Raw genomic sequence first — 18,058 nt, 5'->3', positions numbered from 1 at the left:
ATATCCCCAAAAATCCTGTCAGTAGGGCTGAATCTGATGTCTTTGTGGGTATAGAAACAGACACTCCTCCCCAGATGCTCTGCATTCAGGAACAGACTGGGGGCACTGGCGGGAATGTAGCTCAGTGAACTCTTCTCTCAGTTCCTGTTACCAGGAGCAGGCTGTCTGGGACTGTGGCCATTCATGGGCAAGGGATACCTGGGCTTTCCAGGCACCCTGCCCACAGACAGTTTCCTGCTCCCATGTTCTGGGACCCCCCCCCAAGGACTTTGGAATTTCTTCCCAGATATCCAGTCCAGGCCAGCTCTTGATCTGTAACTTCAAGTACTCCAAGAACTGGGAGCATCTTCTGCTCAGCTCCCTCATATAAGACAAAGAGTTGAAGACCAGGAGAACTGGTCCCTCATCAAGCATTTCTTGACCACCTATGGTGTTCCAGGCACTGCTTGGGTGCTGGTGCCACAGAGATGAACAAGGACCAGTCCTCACCCTGAGGAATGATGCCAGCCTAATGCCAAGAGTAGGGAATAGGAAGGGGTGTTAGGATAGGATGAGGGAGAAGCAAGGAGGAGGGCCTAAAGAGATAAAAGCAAAGAGGAGAAAGGGAAGAAAGGATGAGCAGGGATTCTCAGGGTTACCTAAAAAGGGGAGGACATTCTGGAGAGAAGAAATGGAGTGTGTGAAGACATTGTATACTTGGGGATTGCAGTTGTTCTGAGGGGCTAGAACCTTCTGTTCAGTTGGCAGCGCACCTGAAACCTGGGGAGGCTCTGGGAAATACCAGGAACTAGATGTGTATTAAAATAATTTTTATTGGGATTTTTAAATTTAATAACTATTAATAGAGTAACTAAAAGTAATTGAATACTTATTCTGGACCAGACACTGTGCTAGCTACTTTATAGGAACTGTCACTTTTAATATTTCCAACAACATTATTAGCAAGATACTGTTGTCCCCATTTTACAAATGGGAAAATGAGGCCTACAGAGATTTTACTTGCTGAAGTCAGATACCTGTTATATGGGCGAGACCAGGATTCAAACTCAGGCTTGTCTAACTCCAGAGTCCCTACCAGTTATTAACCTGTACTGTTCTGACTGCCATGCAAAGGAAGGTGAACTTTATTCTGAAGGGAATAGAGAGGGAGGCAGAAAATTTTTAAGAATGAAAGTGACAGGCTCAAAAAAAATGCATTTTAAAAAAAGACAGCTCTCACACAGAATGGATGCTTCGTAGCAAAGCAGAGTCAAGTCTGAATATTTAATCCTCTAGAACAGAGCTGGTGAGGGTGTCAGTTAAGACAGGGACCATAGATGGATGGAGAGAGGGTAATAGACTTGAAAGTCAGGTAGAGGATTTGATAATACTTGCTGACCCATGAAATTTGGACAAATGAGGAAAAAAAGGAACTGCTGACCTGAACAGATGGGGGAGAGGCAGTGAAGGTGCCTTTCAGTTAAGATGGGGAATATAGGAGGGAAAAAATAGCTTTGGGAAGCAAGATGATGCAGTTTTGGAAAGAAGCTGAGTTTGAAGTGCCTATTATCCATCCAGAAGGACCTGGCCATCAGGCAGTTAGAAATATTGGTGTAGCGCTCAGGACAGGGGTCTCAGAAGATACCAATTTGGGAGCACTTGACAGAGAGCAGAGATATGGAAAGTAGGGAAGCCGTGATCTCACTTTAGTTTCAAGGAGAAAAGAAAAAAAAAAAAACAGCCAAGGTCAGCATGGGTGAAACAACCAGAAATATTGATGCGACCTGGAAGAGAAAGAGAACATGAGAAGGCTGAGATGAGGACCTGGAGAAGGAGAAGGATGATCAGGAGAGGGTGTGAACCCGAAGGCCAAGTCCTCTTCCAAGGAAGCAAAGGTAGAATCAACAGGGCATGTAGTTTCTCTCTGCACACACCCATGCACCTGTACCCCACTACCCTCACTAAGGCAGAATTAAACCTGAACAAATACTGTTTTTCTATTCCTAAAAATCCCAGGTTTGGGGCAGACTTTCCTTGAAACAAATCTAACCACATAGAACCTAATCACTAAAGGAAAAGCATTTATTTACCTTGCCCTTAATTTTCCTTTAACTCTCAATCTGAGAGTAGAGAATGATTTAAGTACAGAAATGATTAAATGATAAAACTTACATTTTAAATTGTTCTCTTGCATTGATGAACTTCTTTTATGCTGGTCTCCCAAACAAATAGATTTGAAAGATTGCTGTGAGGGTAGGCCTCTACAGTGACAGGAACACAAAATTTTATGCTATTCCTGACTGGATATAAAAAATGCCAGGGCTGATGGCGCAGTGGTTGAGAGTCCGCCTGCCGATGCAGGGGACACGGCTTCGTGCCCCGGTCTGGGAAAATCCCACATGCCACGGAGCGGCTGGACCCGTGAGCCATGGCCACTGAGGCTGCGCGTCCGGAGCCTGTGCTCTGCAACGGGAGAGGCCACAACAGTGAGAGGCCCGCGTACCGCAAAAAAAAAGAAATGCCACTAAACTTCCCTTGAGATTCATACAGAAAGACTTCCTGGATGTTAAGGGTGCCCAGACTGGTAAAATAAAGCAATGTGATCTCAGAGGCAGGCAGAGGATGTGGAGCACTGACACTTGACACGAAATTGCAGTTTTCCGGGGTCTGCTCAGCTGCTCCTGAACCTGAGATGCTAGACAATTCACTCACCAGAGAACCTCAAGCTGTACCTCAGAGAGCCCTATGTCTGTATGTCCCTGAAAGTTTTACCATGAGGATGCATGAGATGACGGGTGCAAAGCTGGTGCCCCACACACCCCTTGAATTCACTACTTCTTAACTCAGAGTACAGACCCAGGCCCTGGATCCACCCTGCATTGGGGGCCTAAGCAGGTAATAAGGGTCTAGGCAGAGACCCAGAGGCATGCTCTGGAAATTGCTGTGACCCTGGAGCAGAAACACACTGCAACCTGTAGCAGGAGGGGCCGCAGTCCCTACACTGCTCCCCCCTTTTCTGACACATCTCAAAAGACATAACTAAAGTTTAAAAAACAAACAAACAAAAAGTAAATATCCTTCCTTTTCCCTCTCCCTTCTGTGAATTCTCACTGATCTCTATAATGAATGCTTTTAACCTGGCACTGTGCTGAGACAAAGCAGAAAACATAAGTCTTGGCCTTTTCCAAGTTCAGATAAGTGACTGAGAAGGTTAAGAGGTGTCACCTAAGACCTGTACAGCCTTTGTATCTGAGCTCTGTGGAGATGGGCTCTACAAGACCTTGCCCCACGCCACTGCCCACTAGAGGCCTTGCACTTCCACCTCCCAAATGGTACAAGAATCATCTCTAAGGCCTCCATTCTCACTATTTCCTAATGAGAGTAACTTCCTCTCCCCAAAGGAGGACCATGTTCTGCCTGTTTGATCTCTTCCCCAAACTTGAACTCAGAGCCCCACTTCTGTTCTTTCGCTGAGTAATCCAAAACCTGGGGACCGACTTCCCACATGTCTGAATAAAACATGTAGAGACACTACCAAGTCTGGGAAGAGAATCCAAACACAGGTTGAAGCTTTTAGAGATTACTTCGCGAAGTAGAGTGAGTCTCACCGTGAACTCGGCAGAAAAGGAGCAATATGTTTAACGCCCAGCTCACGAAAGTGGGCTTAGGACCTGTACAAACACCCTCCCACCCAACCCCCGGGTTTTGATTAGAAGCAGAGGGTGGGAGTGAGGCCCGAAATTACCGACACTTGAACCCCAGAAATACCACACTTTCCCCGGCAGAAACGAGGCGGGACCGACCGAGATGGCGATTTCCCGCCGGAGGCGGAGAGCCACGCGGGGCGGGGCCCTTTCCGGCGGGGGTGAGGAGGTCAGACCTGCGCGCGGCTCTCAGCTGCCTGAAGGCCAGCCCCCGCGCGCTCAAGCCCGCGAATCCTGAGCGTCCCCTAGTGACTCCGCCTGGCCTAACAGCCCGCACCCCGCACCCCCCACCCCCCCCCCCACTCCCCCACCCGGGACAGATTACATTTCTGGGCCAAGGTCGAGTACGAAGACGCCCTAGAAGAGCCCGACCCTACGGGAGGACCCATGGCTGCCTCCAAGAAGCGAAACTGGGCGCCCTGGCCGCGCCCAAGAACCCAGCGGCAAGCTCGCCAGGCCAGAGAATCCGACTGACCAGACTCAAAGATCTTGACACCCCGGAAGGCGGCCAGCAAGCAGGGGACTAGGCCAGATACCTGGCCTTTCTTTAGCCTATCTGTTGGAGCCCAACGCTCTGCCCGCTCTAACAGCCTCTCCTCCCAGGGTATGCGAGGGTCCGCCGGGAGAGCACGGCCAAGTGGCACAGCTTCTTCCAAGTGCAGTTGTGGGTGGCTCTGAAAAGAGCCTTTGGATATGATGGAACCTCGAGCCGAGCGCACACTTCTTAAGCCCGCTCCCCGCGGATGCGGCGGGCCAGCTGGATGTCTTTGGGCATGATAGTCACGCGCTTGGCGTGGATAGCGCACAGGTTCGTGTCTTCAAACAGCCCCACCAAGTAGGCCTCGCTCGCCTCCTGCAGCGCCATCACGGCCGAGCTCTGGAAGCGCAGGTCGGTCTTGAAGTCCTGCGCGATCTCGCGCACCAGCCGCTGGAAGGGCAGCTTGCGGATCAGCAGCTCGGTCGACTTCTGGTAGCGCCGGATCTCCCGCAAGGCCACGGTGCCCGGCCGGTAGCGGTGCGGCTTCTTGACGCCGCCGGTGGCCGGCGCGCTCTTGCGGGCCGCCTTGGTGGCCAGCTGCTTCCGCGGGGCCTTGCCACCGGTCGACTTACGGGCAGTCTGCTTTGTACGGGCCATAGCGAACCGAGACACGAGCTCACCGGCGCAGCGACGCGCAAGGAGAGGAACCGGGATCCAGCCCGCCGCAGCGGTCTTTATAGGCACAGTCTTTTCCCGATTGGGCGGATCAATAATTGAAAGTCCCGCGCTGGCTGACCATTGGCTGTGACGTCATCGGCCCTAGCGCCACTGATTGGCTTGGGCAAAATACCCCCTACCCCCGCCCACCCGCCTCCCTTTCTACTTTCCAGTTTGCCAACAGTTTTCCCTGGCTTGTTTTTCCTTTCTTTCAGGGTGAGAGTTAGTTTTGAGCGCAACTGTGTCAGAATGTTCCTCCTCAGCCCTTCGCTCCCTTGGAACGCGCTACCCGCGAAACCCTCTTTCTACGCTTTCTAGCTCCCGAATTGAACCTCAACCTTCTGTTTGGCCCCGCCGCCCCGCCGCCCCCGGAACGCCTTGTTGCCTTCTCAGAGCCCCCTAGCTTAGTTGGCATGACGGATCGTTGGGGGGTTTTTTGTTTTGTTTTGTTTCCGCCTTTCGGTGCTTTTCGGATCGGAAAGTTATGTGCGGCCCCCTCCGGGCGCAAGATTCCGCCTCCGAAACCCTAAGTAGGGACCTGTATCTCCGCCGCGAAGGCGCCTTTTTTTTCCCCCTTTGACACAGTCGACTCACTTAAGCCAAACCCCAGGTCCGCCACACTCCCGAAAGCTGTCCGCTCCCCTAACCGACTGGGGTGAACGGGGCGTGTACGTGTGTGTGAGAGAGGTAACGTCCCCTTGGTACTAGACCTCAAGTGTTCAGCAGAGGCCTGGGGAACAACTATACTATAGAGCTGCTCACTAGGCATCCGACTCCGAGTTAAGGCACCGCGGGTCGCCTGACGGAGCACTTAGAACTGAGTCGACCCTGGCGCCCAAGAGGCTTGCCACCTTCACCCGAGTTAACTAACCTCCCGGATTTACAACCCGTCGCCACCCACCGACCCACCGACCCACCGACCCACCGACCCACCGAAGCATAACACCGGCAGGGTACTCAAAGATTCCAGAGGATGGGCGAATGGCACTCCCTCCCCCTCTGTACCTCTGGGCCGCACGTCTACTACTGAGAAAGCTGAAATTGAGCAAACTAGGTGTTGGAACAACTCTTATTTGAAAACGTGGGTGGCTCTGAAAAGAGCCTTTGATTTCACAGGTGCCCTTTCAGGTAAGGGGCTTGGGAGAGCTTCCGGAGACCGGCCTCACTTGCCCTTCGCCTTGTGGTGGCTCTCCGTCTTCTTGGGGAGCAACACGGCCTGAATGTTCGGCAAAACGCCGCCCTGGGCGATGGTGACTTTGCCCAACAGCTTGTTCAGCTCCTCGTCATTACGAATGGCCAACTGTAGGTGACGAGGAATGATGCGCGTCTTCTTGTTGTCTCGGGCCGCGTTGCCCGCCAGCTCCAGGATTTCGGCGGTCAGGTACTCGAGGACTGCCGCCATGTACACCGGCGCGCCGGCTCCCACCCGCTCGGCGTAGTTGCCTTTGCGCAGCAGGCGGTGCACTCGCCCCACCGGGAACTGCAGACCTGCGCGGGACGACCGCGACTTGGCCTTGGCGCGAGTCTTGCCTCCTTGTTTGCCACGACCAGACATGACAGCCACTAGCACTACAAAATACCCCCGCTTGACGGCTAACAAATTCACTCTCAACAGCGCCGCTTCACCCTTTTATAGGCAGAACGGCGCTTGTCTACGGAGCAATTTGATTGGCTAAAACACATCTTTGTACTGCTGACCAATAGGATAGCTCAACCAGAATCCGCTCATTTACATAACCTCGTCCCCCTCGCAAGAGAGCCGCTGAAAACTCGCGAATCGCAACGCGGCGTAATCCGAACCTTAATTTGCGTACAGCCTCTATAAGTACCGAGTCGCTTCCGGTAACCTCGGTGCCGCTGCTGTGTTTGCGTTCGTGGTAGTCTCTGCAGCTCGTGCTTGCCGTTATGCCTGAGCCGGCAAGATCCGCCCCGGCGTCCAAGAAGGGCTCGAAGAAAGCTGTCACCAAAGCCCAGAAGAAGGACGGCAGGAAGCGCAAGCGCAGCCGCAAGGAGAGCTATTCCATCTATGTGTACAAGGTACTGAAGCAAGTGCACCCGGACACCGGCATCTCGTCCAAGGCCATGGGCATCATGAACTCGTTCGTCAACGACATTTTCGAGCGCATCGCGGGCGAAGCGTCGCGCCTGGCGCATTACAACAAGCGCTCGACCATCACCTCCCGGGAGATTCAGACGGCCGTGCGCCTGCTGCTGCCCGGCGAGCTGGCCAAGCACGCCGTGTCCGAGGGCACCAAGGCGGTCACCAAGTACACCAGCTCCAAGTGAGTTCTTGCCGGGATGCGGCACGCGCACGAGTCGCCGGGCCGCTTGACTTTCCAAAGGCTCTTTTCAGAGCCACCCACCTTCTCAGTGGAAGAAGCTGTTATCCAATTTATTTTCATTTTCTGTTATGGTTCTTTTTTGTGCCACTTACTCCTTTCGTAGTGTAAATTTGCCATTTTCCTTAGGATGAAGGGAAAAACCCAAGATAGGACCAGATTTTGTCTATCGATCAAGAACTAGCTAGAGTAATTGTTCATTCTCATGCAAGTAACTTGCCTTTTCCAGTAAAACGGTTAGCGATGGGTGATGATCAGTGTAAATCTACTCAGGAGGATGGGGTAAAAAGTTAAACAGTGGTTGCTCTGCAGCAATTAGATTGTAAATTCATTTTTCTTGAGCTCTGAAAACCAAATGTAACACCGTTTAAAAAAAAAAAACGCAATACTTTGAGACCACGCCCCAGCACGTATAGAAAATCTATACGTCGACTAAAAAAAATCTGCGTTAAGAATCAAATTTTATTCGGTGACTTGCTGAGGACTAAGCCCGAGACAGCCTTTCAGATAGCTCTGAGGGACTATTCCAAGGCGGTATGGGAGGAACCAGAATATATACCAGTTTTGCAAAAACAAACCAGGTAGTTGAACGTCAAAAGAATTCTAATTAATGAAAATTATAAAAAAGATCTCAAGTTAATGAATTTAGCACTTCTCTATGGGAAGGTGAAAGAGTGGGCTGATTGAAATCATTCATTCGCTATGCACCTTAACTGTCTTGGTCCAGTATCCTGTTTTTCTCCATCCCGAATCCCCTCAGGGTGCACAGTTGGGGTAGCTGCAGCGGCTGATGGCTTGATGGCCACAACATCCTTTGATTACTGATATGGCAGGTGACATTTTTCATCCACATTTCATCTAGACAATTTTTAGTCTAGACACACGTCGTGTCTCACTTTGCTATTCCTTTCGGTTAATATTTGAACAGAGGCCTGAATGAAGAAAGTGAGCCATAGGATATCTTGGAGAAGAGTATTCTAAGAACAAAAACAGCAAGTGCAAAGGCCCTGAGGCAGGCACAAGTTTGAGGAGTTCAAGGAATAAGCAAGACCACTGTGGTTAAAGCACAGTGAGCAAAGGAAAGATCTGCAGGGAGATGTGATCAGAAAGGTAGTTGAGAGTCATTATGTATGCCATTGAAGGGCCTCTAGGCCATTGCAAAGATTTTGTCTTTAATTCTAAGTAGGTTAGAGTGCCTTTGGAGAGTTTGATAAGAGTACTGACATTATTCGACTTACGCTAAAGCTCACCCAGGATGCTATGTTGAAAAATAGACTATAGATGAGCAAGAGTAGAGGCAGGGAGAATATCACAAGGGCTACAGTAATAGCTCAGGAGAGAGATGGGTGGTAGCCGTGGAGATGATGAAAAGTAGTCAAGATATATTTTAAATGAAACTGATGAATTGTAAATAGGTTATGACAGAAAGAGAGGAATCAAGGATTAACTGCAGGTTCTTGGACTGAGCACTTGGAAAGAGCTGCAATTTACTGATACGAGAGGCAAGTAGGTTTGGAGGAGGAAAGCCTAGAGTAATGTCTTGGACAAAATTTTGAGACTACTGGTAGCTATCCAGGTGGAAATATCAAATAGGAAATACCAAATTCCCAAGTTGGGAATATGAAATATGAGAACTGGAGTTCAAGGAAGAGAAAGGACAAAGGGGTAGATTCTAAAACCCCGATTCTTGCTCGTTTATAGGTGATCTATCGTTTTTTCTCTGGACGCTTTTAGAATCGCTATAACATGTCTAGATATGGTTTTTTCCATATCTAGCTTTGGTCTCAGTGTTTCACTAAAATCCCCTATCCAACTTCAGTTTCAACCTCCAACCTTAGAAGGCAGAATAATGAAATGTCTAAATCAATGTTAATTGGGCATCCCTTGGCTATTGCAACCACATAAATCACTGTTATCTCTAATAAGTGTAGCAAAATATGAACAAAGGATATCATTAAGAGTTCTAGTTAATATATAGATGATCACTCTCATACATAAGACTTTTAAATATAATGTAGTAAAAAAATCTTATATGTTCATATGTTGAAATTCTATCAGTTAACATTATACTGTAAAAATAAAATGGAATAATTAACGTCTATGAAAGTTTTCTGTACTAGTTTTTTAAATCTGATTACAAGTTTTTAAAATTTTCTCAATTTTTTGTTTTGTAAAATTTAAACCTTTAGAAAAGTTGAAAGAAACTGCAATGACCAGCATTATCTTCATCTAGTTTTACCAATTGTTACTATTTGCTGCATTTGCATTTTCTGAACCATTTGAAAATCAGTTGTAAACATAGTGACATTTTTCCTTACTTAACATTTTTTTTAATTTTTATATAATTTTTTTTTTTTTTTTTTTTTTTTTTGCGGTACGCGGGCCTCACTGTTGTGGCCTCTCCCGTTGCGGAGCACAGGCTCCGGCCGCGCAGGCTCAGCGGCCATGGCTCACGGGCCTAGCCGCTCCGCGGCATGTGGGATCTTCCCGGACCGGGGCACGAACCCGTGTCCCCTGCATTGGCAGGCGGACTCTCAACCACTATGCCACCAGGGAAGCCCTATATAATTTTTGAAGGTTACTTTCCATTTACAGTTATTACAAAATGTTGGCTATATTCGCCGTGTTGTACAATACATCCTTGAGCCTATCTTACACCCAGTAGTTTGTACTTCCCACTCCCCCACCCCTAAATTGCTCCTCTCCACTGGTAACCACTAGTTTGTTCTCTGTATCTGTGAGTCTGCTTCTTTTATGTTATATTTACTAGTTTGTTGTAATTTTTAGATTCCACATATAAATATTATACAGTATCTTTCTCTGATCTATTTCACTTAGCATAATGCCCTCCAAGTCCATCCATGTTCCTGCAAATGGCAAAATTTCATTCTTTTCCCTAAATACTTTATTTACATGTCTCTCTTAAAAATAAGGACATTCTCCTATATAACTACGTACCATTATTACACGCCAAAAATTTAATATTGATTCAGTAATATTAACCAATATGCAATCTATATTCAAATTTCTCCAATTGTCAAAAAAATATCCTTTAAAGCAGCGGTCCCCAACCTTTTTGGCACCAGGGACCGGTTTTGTGGAAGACAATTTTACACAGACGTGCGTGGGGGGCGGTTTCAGGCAGTAACGCGAGCAATGGGGAGCAGCAGTTGAAGCTTCCCTCGCTCGCCCGCCGCTCACCTCGTGCTGTGCGGCCCGGTTCCCAACAAGCCGTGGACCCCCACTGGTCCGCTGCCCGGGAGTTGGGGACCCCTGCTATAAAGGTGTGGCATTAATTTCCTACGGCTGTTGTAACAAATAACTATAAACTGGTGGCTTAAAACAAATTTATTCTCTTAAAGTTCTGGAGATCAGAAGCACAAAAATCAGTTTCACCAGGCAGGTCTCAAAACTGCTCTCTCCAAAGGTTCTAGGGGAGAATCCTTTTCCATGCATTTTCCAGGTTCTAGAGGAGCATTTCTTGGCTCATGGTTCCTGCCTCCATTCTCAAAGCCAGCATCCTACCATCTTCAAATTCTCTGCTTCCATCACCTTTTTCCTCCCTTGGCTTTTTTTTTGCCTCTCATGAGGACACTGTTGATTACATTTGGGTACACCCAAATAATCCAGCATAATCTCCCTATCTCAAAATCACACCAGGAAAGTCCCCTTTGACCTTTAAGGTAATGTTCACAGATTCTAGGGTTTAGATGTGGACATATTTAGGAGCCCTATTCAGCCTACCCCAGCTGTTGACTACTGTTATAAGTTGAATTGTGTCCCCTCAAAAGATATGTTGAAGTCTAACTCCCCAGTGCCTTAGAATGTGGCCTTATTTGAAAATAGGGTCTTTGTAGATGTAATCAAGTTAAAATAAAGTCATTAGGGTGGGCTCTAATCCAGTATGACAGGTGTCCTTATAATAAAATATAGAAATGCACAGGAAGAAAACTGAGACAAATGTCAGGGTTTGTCGTAAACCAAATAATACCTGGGGCTACCAGAAGCTGAAAGACAAGGAAGGATCCTGGCCAAGAGCCTTCAGAGGGACAGGGGCCTGCCAACACATTGACTTTAGACTTCTAGCCTCCAGAAATGATGACAGAATAAATTTCCGTTGTTTTAAGCCACTCAGTTTGTGGGAATTTGTTATGGCAGCCCTAAGAAACTAATGCAAACTAAAATTTTTAATAATAGAATTATTTAATTTTTAAATAAAATTTCAGATTTTTAAAAATCCTAGACTGTCGTTCATTTTAATGGCAATATTAATCTTTGGCCCTGGTCAAATATTGATTTTAAAACGTGGACATTTAGTCCAAATGTGTAGTTGGAGCACCTCTATTTTTCCTTATCTACTCTATTTGGCCTCTTTGAGATCTTCCAAGATAAAAGGTCTATCATCTTTCCTTTTATTCTGGGAAATTATTATTTCTCAAATATTTCAAGATCCAAGTAGGGCTCTGAGGCTGGCTGAACTCCATGAGTGGCTCAGCTTTCCAATTCTTCCTCTCAGCAGTTGCCCTCCAGTGGCCTACAATCATTCTTGCCTTCACACCCACATAACACTACATTCTGCTGCAGCCTCTTGAAAGCAAAGAAGATTCTTCACCAAAAGATAAGAGCAATCTACATTCCCAGTAGTTCAATTTCTGAAATGTTTGTGCTGATTAGATTGGTCTAGATTCCTGAGCTAATCAGTGTGGGAAGTGGTTAGGACTACATTTAAACCAATCATGCCAATGCTAAGAACTGTAGATAAGATCTGTTTTCTGGGAAACACATGTGGCAATGGTTCTCAAACTTGACTGCTCATTAGAGTCACCTGGGGAACTTATTTTAAAATTCCAAGTGATGACTGTGTCCCAAATCACTTAAATCAGAATTTCTGGGGATGGCACCCAGACATCAGTATTTCTAAAAGTTCTCCAGGTACCTATGGGCAGTCAAGTTTGAGCTCCACCTACATAAGGGATTAGGTGAGCTCCTTAATGAAAATCAGCATAAAATTAGAAAAACAGAATAAGAAAAATGCTACATAGTCAATAACATACATTATAGGGCTATCAAGTACTAAGTTATACTACATAAACACATACGAAATCAAATCTCAAAGAATACGTTAAGGAAACATATAAGGAGAAATAAAGTCTAGAAGAATAAGGTGATAGTGTTGTGTTTACAGTGTGGACAAAGAATGTCTCCTGCCATTTCAGTAAGCAAAAGATGTTGTGGCCAAAAAGCCCTCAGCCACTGCAGCCGCCCCTGACGGTGCACCCTGAGGAGATTCAGGATGGAGAAAAACAAGATAATGGCCCTACATAGTTAAGGTGCATATCAAAGAAATGGTTTCAATAAGCCCAAACTCTTGTATCTTCCCATATCTAGGAAAGCACTAAAATCATTAACTTGAGATGCCTGTTTTTGTGATTACCAGTAATCTTTTGATGTTCGACTACATGTTTGGTTATTTTTTTCATCAAAAACTCCTATATATCCTGGCTCCTCCCTTACCTCTTTGGAACAGTCCCTTGGATCTGAGAGGCTGTATCCCAGGCTTAAGTCCTCAGCTAAGTCCACCGAATAAAACATACTTCTCAATTTTTAGGTTGTGCACTTTTTTAAAAAGCAGGTTCATGTTATCTTCGCTGAGCCCTAGATGCATCTCTCACACTGCCAACTCCATTTATCGAGTTGAATGTTGAATGTCAACTCCATATATTGAAGGTTCTCAATCTTAAATCAGAATTCTGGATCTCCCTTCAATGCCCCAACCTATCCCTCCTCCCAGTATTCAATCCTAATCAACAGCACCACTGTTTACGCAGTTGCTCAGGCTAAAAACCTAGGGGTTTTGCTCCTATCCACAGTACTACCTCCAAAATATAATCCTAATCGCAACATTTCTCACCATCTCCATTATTATTACTGTTCTCCAATCCGGCATGTCTAGACTACCCAGTGGTTCTCACACTTTAGCATGCATCAGAATCACCCAGAGGGCTCGTTAACACAAATTATTAGGGTCTGAAGATTCCACCTTTAATAAATTCTCAGGTAATTCTAATACTGCTGGTCTGGAAAAGAGACTTTAATTGAGTCACTGCTCTAGCCTGCAACACTGTAATAGCCCTCCTAATTGGTTCCCTTGCTTCTACTATGGACAGCCTAGGATCTTTGATTCACCGTAGCAACCAGAGGGATCTACTTTAAGGTTAATGAGGTCCTGTTATTCATGTCCCTACAGAAAGCAATCCAAGGGTTCCCAAAGCACTGACACTAACCTCTGAAGCCAGTCTCCTCTGCATTCCCAGCTATATTGGGGCTTTTTGCTCCTCGAACATTTCAAATATTTTCCTGCTTTGGAAATTATGCATATCTTATTTCCATTGTATGGACATGTCTTTTAAATTGGGCAAGCTTTTCTAAGAGGTAATTCTCTGGGGAGAACACTATCACCGAGTATTAGGCAAGTTTTATGTGATTTGATCTAAGATGAGGCAGACAGAACCTACCAGAAGAATGGTTAATTCCTAGGTATCAAGACCAAGCTCCGATTTCCCTATTGGGGAATCTACACATAAACTGGGTACTCAGGTGCTTGTGAATGCAAGATACACAAATGCAAGGAAGTTGTTACTACCAATTGAAAGTTGAGTTATTCCTTTTTTATAAACACCGAGCACACAGTACAAAAAATTAATTACAACCACTGTTTTACCACTTGGGATGGGAACACCAGATGGTCGCACCTTTGATATTCCAACTTCACCTTGCATACCTAAGTTCATAAAAAACATCATTGAAACAGCCAGTTTCAAAAGTTCTGACAAAACGCAGCACATCTATCTATACCCCATCAGCTTCTCCCAAACTAGGTAGGAATACTCCGTCACTTATCTAGAAGAAATGGCTGTGTTCGTACTTAACGACTGTGAATGCTATTAACGTTCACTAAGTGAGGAAACCAAAAAGCAAAGTAGAACTACAAAAAACCCGTGTAAAACAACATGACAGCTTCTTCCACTGAGAAGATGGGTGGCTCTGAAAAGAGCCTTTGGAAAGTCAAGCGGCCCGGCGACTCGTGCGCGTGCCGCATCCCAGCAAGAACTCACTTGGAGCTGGTGTACTTGGTGACCGCCTTGGTGCCCTCGGACACGGCGTGCTTGGCCAGCTCGCCGGGCAGCAGCAGGCGCACGGCCGTCTGAATCTCCCGGGAGGTGATGGTCGAGCGCTTGTTGTAATGCGCCAGGCGCGACGCTTCGCCCGCGATGCGCTCGAAGATGTCGTTGACGAACGAGTTCATGATGCCCATGGCCTTGGACGAGATGCCGGTGTCTGGGTGCACTTGCTTCAGTACCTTGTACACATAGATGGAATAGCTCTCCTTGCGACTGCGCTTGCGCTTCCTGCCGTCCTTCTTCTGGGCTTTGGTGACAGCTTTCTTCGAGCCCTTCTTGGACGCCGGGGCGGATCTTGCCGGCTCAGGCATAACGGCAAGCACGAGCTGCAGAGACCACCACGAACGCAAACACAGCAGCGGCACCGAGGTTACCGGAAGCGACTCGGTACTTATAGAGGCTGTACGCAAATTAAGGTTCGGATTACGCCGCGTTGCGATTCGCGAGTTTTCAGCGGCTCTCTTGCGAGGGGGACGAGGTTATGTAAATGAGCGGATTCTGGTTGAGCTATCCTATTGGTCAGCAGTACAAAGATGTGTTTTAGCCAATCAAATTGCTCCGTAGACAAGCGCCGTTCTGCCTATAAAAGGGTGAAGCGGCGCTGTTGAGTGAATTTGTTAGCCGTCAAGCGAGGGTGTTTTGTAGTGCTAGTGGCTGTCATGTCTGGTCGTGGCAAACAAGGAGGCAAGACTCGCGCCAAGGCCAAGTCGCGGTCGTCCCGCGCAGGTCTGCAGTTCCCGGTGGGGCGAGTGCACCGCCTGCTGCGCAAAGGCAACTACGCCGAGCGGGTGGGAGCCGGCGCGCCGGTGTACATGGCGGCAGTCCTCGAGTACCTGACCGCCGAAATCCTGGAGCTGGCGGGCAACGCGGCCCGAGACAACAAGAAGACGCGCATCATTCCTCGTCACCTGCAGTTGGCCATTCGTAATGACGAGGAGCTGAACAAGCTGTTGGGCAAAGTCACCATCGCCCAGGGCGGCGTTTTGCCGAACATTCAGGCCGTGTTGCTCCCCAAGAAGACGGAGAGCCACCACAAGGCGAAGGGCAAGTGAGGCCGGTCTCCGGAAGCTCTCCCAAGCCCCTTACCTGAAAGGGCACCTGTGAAATCAAAGGCTCTTTTCAGAGCCACCCACGTTTTCAAGTAAGAGTTGTTCCAACACCTAGTTTGCTCAATTTCAGCTTTCTCAGTAGTAGACGTGCGGCCCAGAGGTACAGAGGGGGAGGGGGTGCCATTCGCCCATCCTCTGGAATCTTTGAGTACCCTGCCGGTGTTATGCTTCGGTCGGTCGGTCGGTGGGTGGCGACGGGTTGTAAATCCGGGAGGTTAGTTAACTCGGGTGAAGGTGGCAAGCCTCTTGGGCGCCAGGGTCGACTCAGTTCTAAGTGCTCCGTCAGGCGACCCGCGGTGCCTTAACTCGGAGTCGGATGCCTAGTGAGCAGCTCTATAGTATAGTTGTTCCCCAGGCCTCTGCTGAACACTTGAGGCCTAGTACCAAGGGGACGTTACCTCTCTCACACACACGTACACGCCCCGTTCACCCCAGTCGGTTAGGGGAGCGGACAGCTTTCGGGAGTGTGGCGGACCTGGGGTTTGGCTTAAGTGAGTCGACTGTGTCAAAGGGGGGGGAAAAAGGCGCCTTCGCGGCGGAGATACAGGTCCCTACTTAGGGTTTCGGAGGCGGAATCTTGCGCCCGGAGGGGGCCGCACATAACTTTCCGATCCGAAAAGCACCGAAAGGCGGAAACAAAACAAAACAAAAAACCCCCCAACGATCCGTCATGCCAACTAAGCTAGGGGGCTCTGAGAAGGCAACAAGGCGTTCCGGGGGCGGCGGGGCGGCGGGGCCAAACAGAAGGTTGAGGTTCAATTCGGGAGCTAGAAAGCGTAGAAAGAGGGTTTCGCGGGTAGCGCGTTCCAAGGGAGCGAAGGGCTGAGGAGGAACATTCTGACACAGTTGCGCTCAAAACTAACTCTCACCCTGAAAGAAAGGAAAAACAAGCCAGGGAAAACTGTTGGCAAACTGGAAAGTAGAAAGGGAGGCGGGTGGGCGGGGGTAGGGGGTATTTTGCCCAAGCCAATCAGTGGCGCTAGGGCCGATGACGTCACAGCCAATGGTCAGCCAGCGCGGGACTTTCAATTATTGATCCGCCCAATCGGGAAAAGACTGTGCCTATAAAGACCGCTGCGGCGGGCTGGATCCCGGTTCCTCTCCTTGCGCGTCGCTGCGCCGGTGAGCTCGTGTCTCGGTTCGCTATGGCCCGTACAAAGCAGACTGCCCGTAAGTCGACCGGTGGCAAGGCCCCGCGGAAGCAGCTGGCCACCAAGGCGGCCCGCAAGAGCGCGCCGGCCACCGGCGGCGTCAAGAAGCCGCACCGCTACCGGCCGGGCACCGTGGCCCTGCGGGAGATCCGGCGCTACCAGAAGTCGACCGAGCTGCTGATCCGCAAGCTGCCCTTCCAGCGGCTGGTGCGCGAGATCGCGCAGGACTTCAAGACCGACCTGCGCTTCCAGAGCTCGGCCGTGATGGCGCTGCAGGAGGCGAGCGAGGCCTACTTGGTGGGGCTGTTTGAAGACACGAACCTGTGCGCTATCCACGCCAAGCGCGTGACTATCATGCCCAAAGACATCCAGCTGGCCCGCCGCATCCGCGGGGAGCGGGCTTAAGAAGTGTGCGCTCGGCTCGAGGTTCCATCATATCCAAAGGCTCTTTTCAGAGCCACCCACAACTGCACTTGGAAGAAGCTGTGCCACTTGGCCGTGCTCTCCCGGCGGACCCTCGCATACCCCGGGAGGAGAGGCTGTTAGAGCGGGCAGAGGGTTGGGCTCCAACAGATAGGCTAAAGAAAGGCCAGGTATCTGGCCTAGTCCCCTGCTTGCTGGCCGCCTTCCGGGGTGTCAAGATCTTTTGAGTTTGGTCAGTCGGATTCTCTGGCCTGGCGAGCTTGCCGCTGCGTTCTTGGGCGCGGCCAGGGCGCCCAGTTTCGCTTCTTGGAGGCAGCCACGGGTCCTCCCGTAGGGTCGGGCTCTTCTAGGGCGTCTTCGTACTCGACCTTGGCCCAGAACTGTAATCTGTCCCGAGTGGGGGGGTGGGGGGGTGCGGGGTGCGGGGTGCGGGCTGTTAGGCCAGGCGGAGTCACTAGGGGACGCTCAGGATTCGTGGGCTTGAGCGCGCGGGGGCTGGCCTTCAGGCAGCTGTGAGCCGCGCGCAGGTCTGACCTCCTCACCCCCGTCGGAAAGGGCCCCGCCCCGCGTGGCTCTCCGCCTCCGGCGGGAAATCGCCATCTCGGTCGGTCCCGCCCCGTTTCTGCCGGGGAAAGTGAGGGATTGTTGCAACCTGCCTGTGTGTTGGTTGTCGGTAATGCCCGGGCATCACTCCTCAGCGAAGAATTTAGCGGAGACCATTCATCCCCTTACTCCACCCTCTCTCAAAACTCCCGCGCGGGCCTCAAAGATTTCTCCTGTTATTTTAAGCCCTTGACATTCTCACTTTCCTCAGCCTTGCTCCTTTTCTTTCAAATGCCAACCCCACTCAGACAAGTACCGGTAGCTGTGTGCAGGAATAGACCAGAGGACGAAATAGGATCTGGTGTCTGCGGCTTGGCATTCAGTTCAGGCAGTCGGGTGGGTTTGACCGGCCTGAGCCCAAAGGAGTAGCTGTG

At 49.2% G+C, this 18,058-nt stretch overlaps 6 protein-coding genes across 6 annotated transcripts; 3 read left to right on the top strand and 3 right to left on the bottom strand.

Annotated features, from left to right (window-relative positions):
* Positions 1 to 4,407: 4,407 nt before the first annotated feature.
* LOC309975646 (histone H3.2) lies at positions 4,408 to 4,835 on the bottom strand (the record flags this gene model as incomplete). Its single annotated transcript, XM_082860832.1, has 1 exon — positions 4,408 to 4,835. The coding sequence occupies exon 1, from the start codon at positions 4,816 to 4,818 to the stop codon at positions 4,408 to 4,410; it is 411 nt and encodes a 136-aa protein (XP_082716958.1). The 5' UTR covers positions 4,819 to 4,835.
* A 1,101-nt stretch (positions 4,836 to 5,936) lies between these two features.
* Positions 5,937 to 6,463, bottom strand: LOC309957566 (histone H2A type 2-A-like). Its single transcript, XM_082832867.1, has one exon. It carries the CDS (start codon positions 6,431 to 6,433, stop codon positions 6,041 to 6,043), a length of 393 nt encoding a protein of 130 aa, XP_082688993.1. The 5' UTR covers positions 6,434 to 6,463; the 3' UTR covers positions 5,937 to 6,040.
* Positions 6,464 to 6,764: 301 nt separating this feature from the next.
* LOC309978920 (histone H2B type 2-E-like) lies at positions 6,765 to 7,708 on the top strand. The gene has a single exon (XM_082865595.1). It carries the CDS (start codon positions 6,784 to 6,786, stop codon positions 7,162 to 7,164), a length of 381 nt encoding a protein of 126 aa, XP_082721721.1. The 5' UTR covers positions 6,765 to 6,783; the 3' UTR covers positions 7,165 to 7,708.
* Positions 7,709 to 14,278: 6,570 nt separating this feature from the next.
* LOC309979098 (histone H2B type 2-E-like) lies at positions 14,279 to 14,753 on the bottom strand. Its single transcript, XM_082865715.1, has one exon. It carries the CDS (start codon positions 14,707 to 14,709, stop codon positions 14,329 to 14,331), a length of 381 nt encoding a protein of 126 aa, XP_082721841.1. The 5' UTR covers positions 14,710 to 14,753; the 3' UTR covers positions 14,279 to 14,328.
* A 304-nt stretch (positions 14,754 to 15,057) lies between these two features.
* Positions 15,058 to 15,504, top strand: LOC309975540 (histone H2A type 2-A-like; the record flags this gene model as incomplete). The annotated part of the gene is made up of 1 exon (XM_082860736.1): positions 15,058 to 15,504. The coding sequence occupies one exon, from the start codon at positions 15,058 to 15,060 to the stop codon at positions 15,448 to 15,450; it is 393 nt and encodes a 130-aa protein (XP_082716862.1). The 3' UTR covers positions 15,451 to 15,504.
* A 1,131-nt stretch (positions 15,505 to 16,635) lies between these two features.
* Positions 16,636 to 17,063, top strand: LOC309979107 (histone H3.2; the record flags this gene model as incomplete). The annotated part of the gene is made up of 1 exon (XM_082865729.1): positions 16,636 to 17,063. The coding sequence occupies exon 1, from the start codon at positions 16,653 to 16,655 to the stop codon at positions 17,061 to 17,063; it is 411 nt and encodes a 136-aa protein (XP_082721855.1). The 5' UTR covers positions 16,636 to 16,652.
* Positions 17,064 to 18,058: the final 995 nt, after the last annotated feature.

This window comes from Leucopleurus acutus, assembly GCF_964270905.1.
Source record: "Leucopleurus acutus genome assembly, chromosome: 2".
Classification (NCBI taxonomy): domain Eukaryota; kingdom Metazoa; phylum Chordata; class Mammalia; order Artiodactyla; family Delphinidae; genus Leucopleurus; species Leucopleurus acutus.
Note: the sequence above shows the minus strand (reverse complement) of the source record. Positions and strands in the feature narration are given on the sequence as shown.

Coding starts and splice junctions, on each gene's coding strand:
- LOC309957566 (XM_082832867.1), bottom strand. CDS start 6,433: ATGTCTGGTCGTGGCAAACAAGGAGGCAAGACTCGCGCCAAGGCCAAG.
- LOC309978920 (XM_082865595.1), top strand. CDS start 6,784: ATGCCTGAGCCGGCAAGATCCGCCCCGGCGTCCAAGAAGGGCTCGAAG.
- LOC309979098 (XM_082865715.1), bottom strand. CDS start 14,709: ATGCCTGAGCCGGCAAGATCCGCCCCGGCGTCCAAGAAGGGCTCGAAG.